Source organism: Typopeltis vanoorti, chromosome 23 (genome assembly GCF_054136105.1).
Source record: "Typopeltis vanoorti isolate ZY-2024b chromosome 23, IOZ_Tvanoo_1.0, whole genome shotgun sequence".
Classification (NCBI taxonomy): Eukaryota; Metazoa; Arthropoda; class Arachnida; order Uropygi; family Thelyphonidae; genus Typopeltis; species Typopeltis vanoorti.
The window spans coordinates 18,416,631-18,433,182 of NC_143571.1; the positions used below are offsets into that span (position 1 = coordinate 18,416,631).

The following is a 16,552-nucleotide window of genomic DNA, read 5'->3' on the forward strand; positions in this document are numbered from 1 at the left end:
TGATAAAATAAGCAATATGCTATCAAGCAAATTCTTAGGAATAGTTACTATTCAGGCCTCACCTGGATTTTATTATTATTAACATTTGTCCTCCATGGAGTCAGAGACTCATTGTGGAAGGTACACACTAATGCACACATTTCTGTGCACAGATAGCACAATTCGGCATTCCACGATTCTGGAATGTTGAATTATATCGACAGAGAAGGGAATGGGAACTACACAGCTTGGCAGATCAAAGGAGAAGAGATTATATGATTTTAACATACAAGCAGGTAAGAGGAGCCTGTTAGATAGATTATAGAAGAGATACTGCAGAGGGTAACAAATGGTGGGTAACAGAGGGTAATCTATTTCTAATCAAATTTGTATTCAGGATCTAATCCTGTTTTGCTGTAATATGTTATTGCATCAAATTATAAAGCTTTCTATTATAAACTTATCTTTGGGTTTCTAATGAGAATTCTAGAGATAATTTAACTATTAAAAAGTTTCATTTTTTTATTTGCTTAGTGGTTAAACCAATAATGTAAACTTATATATATACTAGTAAACTACTTACAATGTGAACAGTAATCCCCATGATATCCAGGCAAACATATACAATCTCCTGTGGCTGGATTGCATTCTCCTCCATTTCTGCACTTGCATTTCTGTTGACAATTTAAACCCCAACTTCCAAATGGACAGACTAAGAATTATTCATACTCATTAAGTTTCATGATATAAAAGAAATATAAAGCAATAAGTGTTACTTTACAAATTTAAGAATTTTATGAAAAATCTATTTATAATCACAGTCAAAGCTCAACAGTATAGAAAGCACAAATTGAATATTTTGCAGATTATTGAACAGGCTATAATTTCCTAAACTACATTGTAAGAGATATACAGAGTTCTATGAGAGTTCAACATAATCAAAAACTCAATATTAGTTTTCTATCAACAGCTTCTTCAAAACTGCTCTCTTATTAAATATCTAATTCTTCATGATTATTCTTTACCTTTAAAGAGCTCTAAATGCCTCAGTCAGTTCGGATCTTTTGTTAGAATCGTTTCTTTTCATTGTTGATTAAATTTTATTTATTAATTTTTTATATCTATCATCTCCCCCCCCCCCCACACACAAAAAATATCACAAAATCTATGCCACAATAATTCTATGTTGGGCAAATGATTAGGGATGGACACACACACAAACACACACGCTTGCGCACAGAGAGAGAGAGGTAATCTGTTCATCTGTTACTTGAAAAGTGCTGGCAGTTGTATCCGTTGGAAAAAAATGGTATGGAGATAGTCATCCAGAGAACAGAGATAGATGAATGAAAGGAGATGAGAAGTTGGTTCAATAAGTTTGTAGCTGGTGTATGGATATTGAGCAGCAGCTGCTTGTGTTCTTAAATGATTGAAGAAAGTAAAGGAATGGACATTGAAATACCTATTAAAAAATAAATTCAGAAAGAAACAGAGCATCTACAAATTACAGATGCCAAGAAATTATATTCTTGGTTTCATCCTTTATCCAAGTGTAAGCAAACAAAGTTTGCGTGTGGTCAGTTCATGACTGGACTACTTGTATATAGAGGCTAATGACTTCACATCAATTGCCTTAGTATCCCATAATTCAAAGCACATATTCTTATGGACATGTATAATGCTAAGCATTATGGGAAGGGCGATTATATAGGTTTACAAGACCGGCTTTGACCTATATTGAGATGAAAAAATAAAGGGTTGCTCATCATAGGCCTAGAGTAGTTAGTATAAGGGTGCAAGAGAGCCTGATAGTATTAGGAGAAAGAAAGATAGATAGATAGTATGAGAGATGGAGAAAAGGCTTCAGCTCTTTTATATCATCATATAACCAAAGGCAATCAGTTTTCCTTTTTTGCCAATCTCATATAGATGAACAACCAAAAGACCAATTGAAACTGAAGTGCAAAGATGACTGATACCCAGGTAGTTAGTCCCATCTGGGTTAACTGCCTTGAGTTGGCCTTCTCTGCCTGGGATTGCTCTCCAGTCATCCCTACAATTGACTATAAGACCACATTGAATTAAGAGAATGGAACTATTTAAAAAACCTTTCATAGCAAGAATAGACAGAATTTTATCTCATCCTGGTGAATATTGTATAATGTGGGTGGTCTACACCATCTGGTGATAAATTTGATATCTCCTAGAATGCTTCTTTCTAAATAAAAATCGTCTGACTGAACAATAAAATTTCAACAGTACATTATAAAGCATTTGGATGTCACATTGCTGGTTTTCAAATCCATTTCTTTCTACCCTTCCATAAATGGTATTTTAATTCAGTAATTATAAAAATGAAAATTCTCTTACCATTGCTGGCATGTGGTGGGTATTATAAAAATATAACATGTTCTGTTGTAAGTAATGGAATGCCTAACACATTACATAATCTGTTCCAAATACGCAGGGCAAGAGGGCAGCTGTAGAATGCATGTTCTACTGTTTCCAATCGGTAACAGATCACAGACTGGATTTCTGATGTTAAAGTACCTCCATTTGACGGCATTGACTAGAAGGCAGCCATATGCAATTCTCAAAGTAAGATCCCTCCTGTTAGGGTACCCTTATAACTTCATCAAGTTATAAAACAAAATATTGTTGTTCCTACCTAACTATGGAACTTCGCGATGAAAGAAATTAATGATTTCTTTATACCAAATTTTACTTTTTTTTTTGAACGGAAAGAATGTCAATTCCAGAGTGTTTTAGCAGTCTTAGAGTTAAGCACAGTGTTGTAGTATTCGCGAACAATCTCAGCTTTTGGACCTGTATAATCATTAACTCCAAACAGGGTAAGATGACAACCCAAGTAGTACCAGAGAAGGTCTGCATACATGTGATCAGTCTGCAATATTTTATGGATTTTAGAAGCTGTATTGCTTAACCCTCCTACCGGCCAAGGTGAATGAAATAGCAAGACTACCCCAGACTTTTTCATGGATCAAAACTTCATCGGCATTCTATCTTTTATCAAGTATTTACCCTCCTCCGCTATTAATCCCTTAATGGCGATTTGAGAGCCATTAGCGGATTAACTGTGGTCGAGCGACTTTTGTGTCACTTGTCTTTACATGTACTCTGTTACTTCGAATTTTCTTCACTGTACTAGGATATTTGATCGTTTTTTTTGTTTTTTTTTTGCTGAACAATTTATTTCTCGTGTCTCTTTCCAAAAATAGAAGTTTCACACTGCCAAAATAAATAATCAATCCTGAAATGACCATAGATCAGCCTTTGCAATGAATATACTTTAGTAATAGTCAATTTCCTCCACTTTACTGAATATAGATTCTTTTTCGCGAATTTTCAAATGTTTGTTTACGTTTAAAATATTCTGTCAAATATTTATATTTTTAAATAACATTTAGTGAAATAAATATGACATTTTGCTTTCTTTCTTTGCAAAATACCTTTATATGGATTGTCACATTTCAATTTCAGGAACGATTGTTTTTTTTTTTTATGAACAACAAATGATTATAAACTGCATTACTCGGTTTCTGATATTGTATCTTTTTTAGTATCAAAAATTTATACCTAATGGTATTTTATCAGAGACTCTTCGCCTTCTTCTTTTGCTGAAAATTGCAACAGAGGTTTTTTTTTTTTTTTTTTTTTTTTTTTTTTGTAGGATGCACATTACTATAATATCCAGTGCTTAACCACTGTAGATATGTTGAAAATATAATAAGAAGGATATCCTGTATGGAATGATTAAAAATTTATGCTCATTTTTAGGATTTTTACTGCAACCCCCCCCCCCCCCCTCTTCTGTCCTGGAACTGAGTTGCATACTACTTTGAATTTCTATAGCTTTGAAAGCTTTCAGACGGTATTCAAAATCTCTTATTTCAGTTTACCGTTTTGACAAAAGAAATAAAGCAATAATATTGTTGTATATCGAAGCTTCTAATTCTGTACTCTTTCTTTGAATCTGAAATCAGCGGTCTGCTGAAATTATTCTAAGATTTAGAAATACTATGCTGTATTTTCAACATGTAAGCTGTATACCACACAAAGAAATTTCAATTGTGTTATTTCAGTTTCTTTTTTTTTAAAAAAAAATCTAAATATTACTACTTCTATTTCTGCTGATTGCTATTTCTGAAATACGTCTTAGAAATGCTGGACAATAATCCTCTTACCTAGAAGAAAAGCTAAAAGTCTTGGATTACTCTTTTGGGAAACACAAGGCAGAAAGTTTCCCAGAAGTCGCACTAAATTGCTTCAAGCAAGAATGTCTTGTTTCGTTTTCTGTTGTTCAGATATCCTAACACAGTAAAACTGACATTTCTTTTACAGGCTGATGAAGTATTTATGCCAAAAATGATTTCTTTATTTATAGTGATCAGTTTCACTTTTATTATCGAAAAATTCGAAATTATTTGATAATTATCTTGAAAAAAATTACTGCTATTGCTGCTGCTGCTCTTGCTTGCCATCTCACAAATTAATTGTATATTGGGTATACTTTCTAATATTCCTTTCTGCCCGGTAACAAGTTGTAGATTAACAGAGATTACTAACTCCCCCCACCACCACCACTGGGATGATCAAAAGAACATGCCCAGAAGGCAGCACACTAAAGTACCTCGTGCAATAACTTAATATTTTACAGGCAGAAATTCCTTGTTCTGTTTTTCCATCTTTCTGATTGATTAGCAGACATTCGAAGCATATTCTGATATTGCATTTGTAGGATGACAGTGTTTTTAAATATTAATTTCCCCTATTAGCCAATGTCACATAACTTCCTGATTTATAATAATAGGGAAATAATATGTATATTTTCTTATTTATAATTTGCAAATTTATAATAATCAAAACTTAGCTTCCGTGTCGAAAAAATTAAACGTTATGTGGAACAATTATTATGGAAAAATCACGAATGAAATAAAAACTGTACCTGTTTCATAACAGCTTTCGGGTGTCTGGTAATGTTGCAATGGGAGGGGGGGGGGGTGATGCTATCAAAGTCGAAATAAGGTTCATTTGTATTGTGAAAGGAAATGAAATTTCACATTTGATGCATTTGATATACATATTTTGAACGATAAAAATAAGCAAATGTATCGCTTACTTTAAAATTTGGAGAAGAAAATATCTGAATTATGCAGTAAATATCTATAACTGTTAATTTCATTTAGTAATGACCAATTATACAGGGAAACCAAGAAAGTGAAAGTACAAAGAACAGTAGATTACTATATAGTATACAGAAAAAATTTAGTGATATGATTAAAGAATTTCATGTTATTCTCTATAAAGCAAAGTTGCTCCAGCATGTTGTAAAGGAAATCTGTGAAGTATTATTCGATTTCGATGGTTTTGTACAAAAATAAAAATAATATAATCTGGAACGCCGGCAGCCGGTTTTCTTTTCTTTTTTTAAAAGAATATTTCAAATAATAATCGTGAATTAATTTCTTCGAGAACAAAGAATAATGTTTTGTCTAGAAAGCGATTAGAACAAAATTAGCACAAAAAAATTAAAAATGAAATTGGTTCTCCAAGGTAAGGCAATATTTAAGTGAAGAAATTATGCAAGACCTTTATTTTGTCCAGAAATTAAAATTGTATTGTACAATAAAAAGTGAAAACAAAAATATAAATAATTTCTCTATTTTTAGTCTATCCTATATAACTAAAATCCAGTTAACCAGCATAGAACAAGGATGTGCGTTTCTTGTTATAGGCAACTGAGAGGTAGCTACGAACGTGAGATAATCCGATTAACTGTTCTCTTCAGCGTGAGGGTTTATCACACCTTCTAATGGACATGACGGTCAAATTGCACTTCTTATCCTGGTTCTTTAAACAGGTGGGCTGAATCGTATCCAGATTTAGTTGGACATCTATAGACATCCTGGCCGTTTGGGAAGTTAAATAGTAGAATTTTAAGACTGGAAGTCCAAATCCTCCCTGCTTCTTTGATAGTTGAAGAAATTCCTTTCTAACTTCTTGGTATTGACTGGACCAAAAAAATTGCAGAGGTTTACTATATAATTGCTTTTCTTCAGCTTCTGTGATGTCTGTAATATTTATTATGTACAACTGAGCAGAAAAGATTATGGTTTTAAGTACTATAGCTTTATAGTTCTTAATAGAAAAGTAAAGTGGCTCTATTTTCTAATCTTCTAACATTTCAAAGTTCTTGTATATAAGTTCTTGGACTGGTAATATTGGGTAAGTGGAGAAGGGAATTCCAAGTATAATGAGGGTTCTCTCTTAGGGGTTAGTCCAAAAGGAATGCCCTCAAGATCCCACTTTCCATAAACTTTTAATTTTGTCTTGTCTGCATTAATAATTAATCCACTGCATTTGCTGAATTTTTCAAAAATACCAAAAAAATATATATATTGAATCATTATCCTTCAAAGTTCCCACTACATCATCGGCATATGCTAATACATTATTTTCATTTATTATAGTTGAAGGAACTGTTATTCTTCGTATAGCATGTGTATTGTTGACGTCCTGTAAGAAAGGTTTAAGAACATGCAAAGAGCAGTGGACTGAGAGAGCAACCTTGCTTGACTCCTTTTCGAATTTTTACCAGATCTGACAGGAACCCATTAACTAGGATGCATTGGTTGAATTGGCATAGGCTCCCTTTGATAACGGATAGCAGAATAGAAATGAGGATGCAGAATAGAAAGGGATGCCGGACATTATCAAATGATTGAGTAAGGTCTACTGATAGCACTGCCATCGACTGCTTTTTCATGGTGACTAAGCAGATTAGATCACATGGAAGAAATAGATTAAATTCTACTGCTCCATCTGGTACTCCATACACCTGTGTGCTTTTAATTATGTATCTTATTACCACTTTGGGCCTGTTATTGATAATGTGGAAAAATATCTTGTAGTCAGTATTAGATAGAGACATAGGTCTCCAGCTGCTGATTAAGGTGCGATCTCTATTAGGTTTAGTAATGAGGACAGCATGGCTTGCTACAAATTCACTTTGTATGTGTCTTGATGAGAGAAAGGAATTAAACAGTGTAACTAGAATGAGAAGAATTAAATCCCAGGCCTCATGGTAAAGTTCTATTCCAAAACCATCAGGGTCCTGGTGATTTTCTTGTCTGGCATTCTTTATATCTTTGATGGAGACAGCATGGATTTGCTAAAGGGAGATCATGTTTTAGTAATCTACTTACTTATTACAATAAGGTGACTGCTTCCATGGACAGAGGAGAAGGATACACAGTAATATACTTAGATTTTGCAAAGGCTTTTGACAGATTATCGCATGATAAGTTGATAGTCAAACTGGAATGGATGGGATTGGATATTAGATTTGTGCATTGGATTGGATGACTATCTGATGGGAATCAACAAGTTGTGAATGGGTGGAACGATATCCAGGAAAAGGAAAGTTACTAGTAGTGTGCCTCAGGAGTCTGTTTAGTCCATTGCTGTTTAACTTGTATATTAATGATACTGGTGAAGATTTGGATGGAGATATTCAGTTGTTTGCAGATGATGCAAAGTTGGGACAAACCATGAAGAGTAGAGAAGATGTTGTGGCCTTACAAGAAGACAAGACTTGAATAAATTGAGTGATTGGGCACAGGAATAGGGATGTGAGTTCAATGTTGCAAAATGTAAGATTTTAAAATTTGGAAAACAAAAATGGGATGTATAGTTTATGCTTGGTGAGGATATATTGTTGGAGGTGGAGGAAATAGGAGATCTGGAGATGATAGTGGATAAGGATCTGAAATTTAGGGGATACATTGCCAAAATTGTGAAGACAACACAAAGGCTTCTGGGAATGATGCACAGACATTGACTTGTAGAAGTAGGGAGATTCTTGTGCCATTGTATAAGGCTTTGATTAGGCTACACATGGACTATTGTCCCCCCAGATTTGGTCACCTGGTTTTCAGAAAGATGAAGAGATGTTGGAGAGAGTCCAGAGGCGACTGACTAAGGTAGTTTCTGATCTTTGGAATGTTGAGTATGAGGAAAGATTGAGAAGATACAACTTGCAGAGTCTGGTGGACAGGAGGAAGAGGGGAGATATGATAGACCTACAAGTTATTAAGTGGTTGTTATAGGATCAATGCTGGAGAGGTTCTAAAGAAATTAGTGGGAGATCAGGGGAGAACCAGAAGTGATCCCTGGAAGCTATATAAGGAGGGTGTGAGTAGGGAAATGAGAAGCAGGGTTTTTCCATGCAGTGTTGTAAATGATTGGAATGCCTGCCTGAGAGTGTGGTGTCTGCAGAGAATTTGAGTGTGTTTAAAGCACGGTATGATGAGCTGTGTGTATGAAAAAAGGACCTCCTAGATGAGTCTGACTCCATGGGGTCTTGGGTAATAATAATAATAATATATGGGTTTTTATTAAATTTTATTCATTCTTATGATATTGTGTGAATTTTAAGAATTGATGCTAATAAGTCTCCTAGTGTGGTCCAGATAGAATTCTTCCAGTTGTACTAAAAACTTAAGCTCTGAATTAACATCCATTTTTTTATCACCTTTACAAGCTATCATGCTCATTTGGCTCCTATCAAACAGCATGGAAGCAAACCCTATCCAGTCTCTCCTTCAAAGGCAGCCATCAAACTATTGTACCATTACACCCTCTACTCAGTCCTCTGAAATTAAAAAAAGAAAAAGATTATAGGTCATGGAGAAGATCATTAATGATCTTCTCCATGATATATGTAGAATATGGATTCTACAATTCTCATTCCACAACAGATCTCTTAACTAACTTTACTGCCTTTGAAAATTAGCCAATGAAAAGTTTGTTGAGACTAACATAGCTACCTTAACATTTCAAAGACATTTAATCAAGTCTAGAATAGAAACATTATCATTATAACATAACTCTACCCTTTGTGATTAGGTCACAAGTTCAATCTCATAGATTTCTACATAAATTCCAGGATACTTCAGGACTCCATTCTGTCATCCACACTCTTCTTTATACACATTGATTACCTTCTCTTATTAACCTCAAATTCTGTCTACAGTTTTGCTGATGACAGTACATGCCATTCCTCTTCTTCATTCGACAATCTTATCATGCTGAAATCATTCAATTATCAAGATCTTCAATAACCAATGTCTTAAATTCTGATTTCCTCACCATTCTCAAATTCAGTGGAAGAGTGGATTTCAATCAAAATGTAACCTTGTCTTATTTCTAAGGAATAAGAACTTACTTTAATCCTTTTATTTTAATAATAATCTAATCTGAAGTCAAGATCAGTTTTCTCCTCATGAGTTGAATTTCACATCTGGCCTAACTCAACACAAACAAATCACTTACAGACTCTAAAAGGTTTAATTCAAAATATTTTTAATTAATTATTTTTAGTTGGTTCAAAATACTGCTTCTTATCTGCACAATTTCTAACATTTTATAAGAAGTCCCAAATTGGCCCAATTTTTCAATACTGTTTTTTTCATTTGGATTAGCAAATGAAAACCTCCCTAAGAATACTTGATTCTGTCCAAAAAAGCGTAGTCCAGTTAATAGGTGACTGGCCTCTCTCACAAACTGCCTCCAGTGCTTTCTTGTAATGGTGTGTTGAAAGTTTTTTTCACTTGATTATACTAGAAATTATAGATGCCAAGAAATTATATTCTTGTTTTCATCCTTTATCTAAGTGTTCACAAACAAAGTTTGCATGTGAAGTCACTTCACGACTGGGCTATTTGTATGTAGAGGCTAATGAATTTCCATCAGTTGTCTTGGTATCCCATAATGCAAAGCACATATCCTTATGGACATATATAATGCTAAGCATTTATAGGAAGGGCCACTACCCAGACCAGTTACAACTTTTATTGAGGTCTCATCAGTGGGGGCCAGACCCAGAAGTGATACCAAGGTTGAAGTAATGCAGAAGTCATATTTCAATATGAGAAAGTCAATATAGTTTCTTGGCATCTATAATTTATAATATAAACAAGTGAAAGAATTGTTACCATCTATCTCTAATCCAGAGTATTTTAATAACAAAAGGGGTGACACCTTTTGACTACTTGTATATGGAAATATGAATATTGCATTACTTCAACCTTGGTATCACTTCTGTGTCTGGCTCCTACTGATGAAATCTCAATATAGGTCACTGCATGGAAAAAGTAGAGATCTCTTCTGGACCATGAAGACTTCCACCAAATTTTCCGTTAATCTTTTCAACTAAATTTCAGACCCTCTGTTCAAATTAGAATAATGTTACCTGGAATTGAGATATGTGGTTAAAATTCAAAGTAGCAGTAAAGCAGAATATGATGGAATGGAGAAAGGAACAGGCTTTCCTCAAAAGGAAAAAGTTGAAAGACCTGTATAAAATGAGAAGCTGGTTCGTAGCAAACCAACACAATGGTACAGAATGTAGCAACATCATTAGAAACATTAACATAGAAATAGAACTGGAAAGGCAGAAACAAGTAGAAGAAAGAAAAGATAAGAATATAGCAGCACCTAGCCCTTCAACTGCATTCTTCAACAGACAATTTGCAAAATTTCGCAAAGAAAGGACTATTACTTAAATCTGCGTTGATGGAGAAGACATGTCCACCACTCAAGACATCCTTGATTCCTTTCAAAAACACTACAAAAATCTGTTTAAAGACAATAGTACTGTTAAAAATTATAACTTTTGGAACATTAATGGCTTTCCTGTTCATATCCGAGATGGGTTTGACAGACCCATTACAGCATCTGAAGTTACTGCAGCATATTATTATTATTATTATTATTATTACCCAAGACCCCCATGGAGTCAAAGACTCATCTAGGAGGTCCTTTTATCAAACACATAGCTCATCATATCGTGCTTTAAACACACTCAAATTCTCTGCAGACACCACACTCTCAGGCAAGGCATTCCAATCATTCACAACTCTGCATGAAAAAAACCTGCTTCTCACACCCTCCTTATACAGCTTCCAGGGATGACCTCTGGTTCTCCCCTGATCTCCCACTATTTTCTGTAGAACCTCTCCAGCATTGATCCTATAACAACCATTTAATAACTTGTAGAGTAAGTAGATTACTAAAATATTTCGTAAATACTAAAATATTTCGATCTGAAAACTACAGGTCACCTTCAATGGCATCAGGTAATAGAATGGTTGACAGTACCATCGACAGAGTGTAGCATACAGGCAACCTGACTCATAGTGCGGCTAATAAGGGTGCTCGTTCAGTCATATTGTGGTAAGTGCCGTCACTATGCTAACAATTCCTCTTAGCGTAGCAAGTGTGGAAAGAAGTTTTTTCCAAGCTTAAACTGATTGAAAATTATTTGTGAACAGTAATGACCCAAGAAAGATTGGTTGGTCTAGCAACTATATCAATAGAGGTGGACATAGCCTATAAATTAAATTTAGAAGAACTTATAAACCGTTTTATTGTGCAATATCCCCACAGAGCAAACATTTAATTAATATTATTATGTATTTGTTTTGCATTAATGTTTCTCTTGTAATAAAAACAAAATAGCAATTGGAGATTTTCTTATATTTTTATCTTATAATCCATCAGGAGTGATATTGCCAGCATGGCTGGCCGAGTGGTTAGCGTATCCACTCTCCAGCCAAAAGGTTGTGGGTTTGAATCATACTGTGGGCATGGATGTTTGTGATTGTCTGTGGAAAAAACTAGTGGTGGTAGTCAGCAGTAGATGGCATTGGTAGTTGCGGTCCGTTGGTGGATTGGGTGGTGGAAACAGAGTTGTAGAGCAGGTGCCCTCCCTCAATGAGTTTTTGGACTCCCTTGAGGTGTCAAATAATAAGAATAATATTTAACTGCTTGCCTCAGGACACGATCTAATCTGATGATGGTCCTGAAGGTTGACCAAGAACAGTGGACAAATTTAAAATAATGAGAGCTGCATGAATGATGATCTGTAATTTTCAGATCAAGATAAATTTTATTAATTTTTTTCTTGTGTTATCATGTGAATTTTAAGAAATATTATGACAAAGTATCCTTTCAACAACAAATTATCTGTATCTATATTTGAGTCTCGGGTCTTGGTTAGTCCCGAAGGGGTGGAAAGAGGGGAAAATAGTTCCACTGCATAAAGGAGGTTCCAAGACTGCTGTTGTAAATTACTGACCGATTAGCATATCAGGAATCATTGTCAAGGTCTTGGAGAAATTAGTCAAGAAAAGAATACAGGATTGGATAGATGAAAATGGGATATTGTATGGGGAACAACATGGTTTTGTGAAGGGTAGATCATGTCTCAGTAACTTGCTCACGTTTTATAACACAGTGACGACAGAACTGGATAAAGGTAATGGGTTTACAGTGATTCTACTGGACCTTGCAAAGGCCTTTGACAGGATACCACATGGAACTCTAATCAGTAAACTGGAGCAGATGGGGATGGATATTGGATTGGTTAGATGGATAGGAGGATGGTTGATGGAAGATACTAGAGAGTGGTTTATTCAAGAGTTGAGTCCAAAAGACGGCTTGTGACTAGTGGTGTGCCACAGGGCTCTGTTCTTGGACCACTACTTTTCAATTTGTTCATCAATGATATAGGAAAGGATCTGAGAGAAAGTGTTCACTTGTTTGCTGATGATGCAAAGTTGGGTAGAGCAATTGTGAGTGCACAGGATGTCAAAATTTTACAGGATGATTTGGATAGTTTGGAGGACTGGGCTAAGGAAAATGGATGTCAATTTAATGTGACAAAGTGTAAGGTTATGCATTTTGAGGTGAAAAGAATAGCAGCAGTATATCACATTGGTGGAACCGTACTCCAGGAGATTGATGAGGCCAGGGATTTGGGAGTGTTGGTGGAGAGGGAATTGAAGTTTAGGGGACACATCGCAAAAGTGGCTAAATCAGCTCAAGAAATCACTTGGCTTCTGAAAAATACTTTAACAAGCAGAGACAAACAAGTTATTGTTCCTCTGTATCAAGCCTTGATAAGACCCCATCTAGACTACTTCAAAATTCAAAATTCTTCAAAATTCAAAGATAGTTTCACAACTTTCTTTGAATAAGCATTCATATTTGAATCTGCATTTATGGAGGAGAACTGCTTTATTCCACTGGACACTATTAGTAGAGTCAATACTGTGCTGCACCAGACCAGACTTCAGAGGTTTGTTATAATCAATATAATATTGATGTTCTTTTATTATTTTTTCCAAAGAACGGCCAGTTTGTTCAAAATAAGAGACATCGCATTTGCAAGGTATTTGATAAACGCCAGCCAAAGATAGAGAAGACAGTTTATCCTTTGTAGAAGGTAATAAAGAAGAAATTTTGTTGATAGGAATATATGTTGGAATCAGTTGATACTTTTTCAGAATTCTACCTATAGGTTCTGAGATTCCCGGAATGTATGGAATAGGAACTTTGCGGACTGTTAAAGAAGCTGTAGGTATTGGAACATAAGAGTCAAGTATCTGTTGGATTTGATTGGAGTTGTAATCATTTGATTCCATTAACTTTTTAATGATGGAAAGTTCTTGTTGTAAGATTATTGGGGAAGAGCAAACTTTATGTGCTCTATGAATTAGAGATTTAAGAATGCCAAATTTTTGAGACATGTGGTGTGCAGACTTTTTGTGAATGTGGCCAGTAAATGTGGGTTAAGTTCTAGAGTTCCTATTCTGTACATTCCAGGAATCTCAGAAACTATAGGTAGAATTCTGAAAAAGTATCAATTGATTCCAACATATATTCCTATCAACAAAATTTCTTCTTTATTACCTTCTACAAAGGATAAACTGTCTTCTCTATCTTTGGCTGGCATTTACCAAATACCTTGCGAATGTGATGTCTCTTATTTTGCTGTTCTCTGGAAAAAAGAATAAAAGAACATCAATATTATATTGATTATAACAAGCCTCTGAAGTCTGGTCTGGTGCAGCACAGTATTGACTCTACTCATAGTGTCCAGTGGGATAAAGCTGTTGTCCTCCATAGATGCAGATTCAAATATGAACGCTTATTCAAAGAAAGTTGTGAAACTATCTTACATCGACCGAATTTAAATAGAAATGACTGTCTGTCTCTATCGAAGATCTGGGAAACTTTTATCTAATGTAAAAAACCATTTATCTTAATAGATTAAATTTATTTTTCTATTATTTCCTAGCACATGGTAACAATTGTATTTTAATAGGTGATACACTGAAAGTTTTGCTTGTATTCCATTCCTATTACTGTAACAGACACTGAAGATGTACTATTCATTTTAGTATGAAATATCTGTCCTTTTACTAATTAAAGATATTAATGTGGTTTTTACGTGTTTCTTATTAATTCATTTACCATGCCACAGGTTCCTCTTAAAATCAAAATCTTATAAAATCTTATTTACTAACAAAGCATTTGTGACTGATTCTAGCAATCCATTTGCTCATTAACTATTCTACAGGCAAAAAAATCTAGTCTTTTGTCCTTGTTAACCACACTCTTACACAACTTCAGGGACAATCCTTGTTCTCTTCTGTCCTATCACATATCAGAACATTTCTTCAGCTTCTACTCTATAAAACCTCATGTAATATTTCTATAATATCGCCAACTTAATGCCTATCAACTCAATCAACTAAACTCTATAACCTTTCAGTCTTCTCACAGAGAGCATTCCAAGGGCAGTCATCATTTTGTCACTTGTCCCTGGATTATCTCTCTTCCTCTAGAACTTACACATCCAGTGGCAGCCCATACATAAGCACTGCGACACTGCAGCACCCCCAAGGAAAAAATGAAAACATGAAATTTTGTTTGTGTTTATAAATAATAATAATGCTTACAACATTATATAAATGCAATACTGGAATTGTTCGATTCACGCTTTAGATTATGAAACAGATACACTGCGATCTAACGCAGTGTCAGAATTATCACATTCAACCAATTGCAGCCAGACTCGCCGATATTCGTTTGTGCTTCTCATTGCACATAACTAGTGAATCTGATGACACTGCTCTTTGGGCAGTGTATGCTTGCCAGTGTTATTCTTTATTGGTGCGTGTTCGTGGTGAGGGTGAACTATTTTTTGCAAATCTTATTTTATTCTGTTAAAATAACATATTTATTTATTATAGATACAGGGCTGAATTATGACGAGTGTTACTATTGAAAATATGAAAAGAATTATATTTTTTCAATTATTGTTACACGAAACAAATGCACTGCAATCTAACACAGTGTGAGAATGATTGTGCCAATTGCAGCTAGACTCGCCAATATTCGTTTACCATTGACACTGCTCATTTTGGGCAGTGTATCAATGCAAGTTATTTCTGTGAGATATGAAACTTTTATTATTGGTGTTTGTAAGTGGTGAGGGTGAAATATTTTTAATAAAGCAATTTTTTAACATGTAAATTTATTTATTAATAAATTGGTTACTGATTAGGAAAAAAATAATTTTTTTAAAATTTTATTTTGTATATGCAGCACCTCCACTTAAAATTTTCACTACTGCCACTGTACACATCCCCAAAAATGCAGGCAACTATATCTATACAAAGTAGTCAAGATGTAGCCATATCTAAGACTCATAAAGAAGAATAATAATCTTATCTCTACTTTTCAGCATATTCTTTTATATCCAAGTGATGCTTTGCACTATTTTCCCAGCTTTACAATATGTTCTCTGAACTTCAAATCTCTGTCTGCTATCACAAAGTTGCCTTGCTAATTTCCTGCAGTCCAATTTGCTCTTTTATGTAATGGAATTATCATGCCCTCTTTCTATCCTTGTGATGCTGCTAGAGCTGACACCTAAAGCAAGACCTAAAAAAACTAAGAGATCATCACTTGCAATTTCAAATCCTCCGTACACCCTTGAATCCTGAACCAGCAGGAAGATATCATTATCAACAATAACATAGTTGATAAGGCTTATTTCTTGTGTCTTCTCTTCATGTGAACTTGTGCACATCTTTATGTTGGAATATGGTGTCAGTAATGACTAGTCCATATCCTGGGCAAAACTACAGCAGACACTTACCATTATTATTAGCCTTGCCCTTTTCTCCGATTTTTCCTATATGTTTGGCAGGATTCACTTCCTAGTGTTTCAATCTCTAAACCTTTCTAGTTTATGTCAGCTGCCTCTTCTACTGACTCAAAAGATTTCCTTCATTTCTTCCTTAGGAGAACCTTCTGTGGGACCACAGGCACAAATAAGTTTCATTGTCCATTTCCCCATTTTGAATTTTGCCCACATAACTCTAATTGAAACTGTCTTCCAATCAAGAAGTTTATCTTCTTGTTTAGTGTTGAATGCTATCGATACGCCTTTCTTTCCTTAATCAATATTGTCTCAAAATAACATCCTACTTATTATTTAGTAAGATCTCACCTGTGTTTGTCTTCTTTGCTTCAGTGGTGCCAATTATGCCCAAGTGGTACTTTTCGAGTTCTTCTGCAAGTTCAATATCCTATCCATTAATACTCTTTATACTGATGGTTGCTATCTTCAGTACTTCTGATGTTAAGCTTGCTCTTCTTCTTCATAAATGTTGAGGATGAGTCTGTTTCAGTAGCT

At 34.7% G+C, this 16,552-nt stretch overlaps 1 protein-coding gene across 13 annotated transcripts in view; it reads right to left on the reverse strand.

Moving 5' to 3' along the window:
• LOC150093662 (uncharacterized) overlaps positions 1–16,552 on the reverse strand; it is a 442,983-nt gene that overhangs the window by 107,334 nt on the left and 319,097 nt on the right. For all 13 annotated transcript variants that reach the window (XR_016550305.1, XR_016550303.1, XR_016550304.1 and 10 more), the window contains one exon: positions 563–691. Coding sequence is in view for 9 of the 13 variants with exons in the window: in XM_090412731.1 (XP_090268857.1) it covers positions 563–691 (129 nt within the window). In the remaining 4 variants the exon portion in view is untranslated. The remainder of the gene's footprint in view (positions 1–562; positions 692–16,552) is intronic.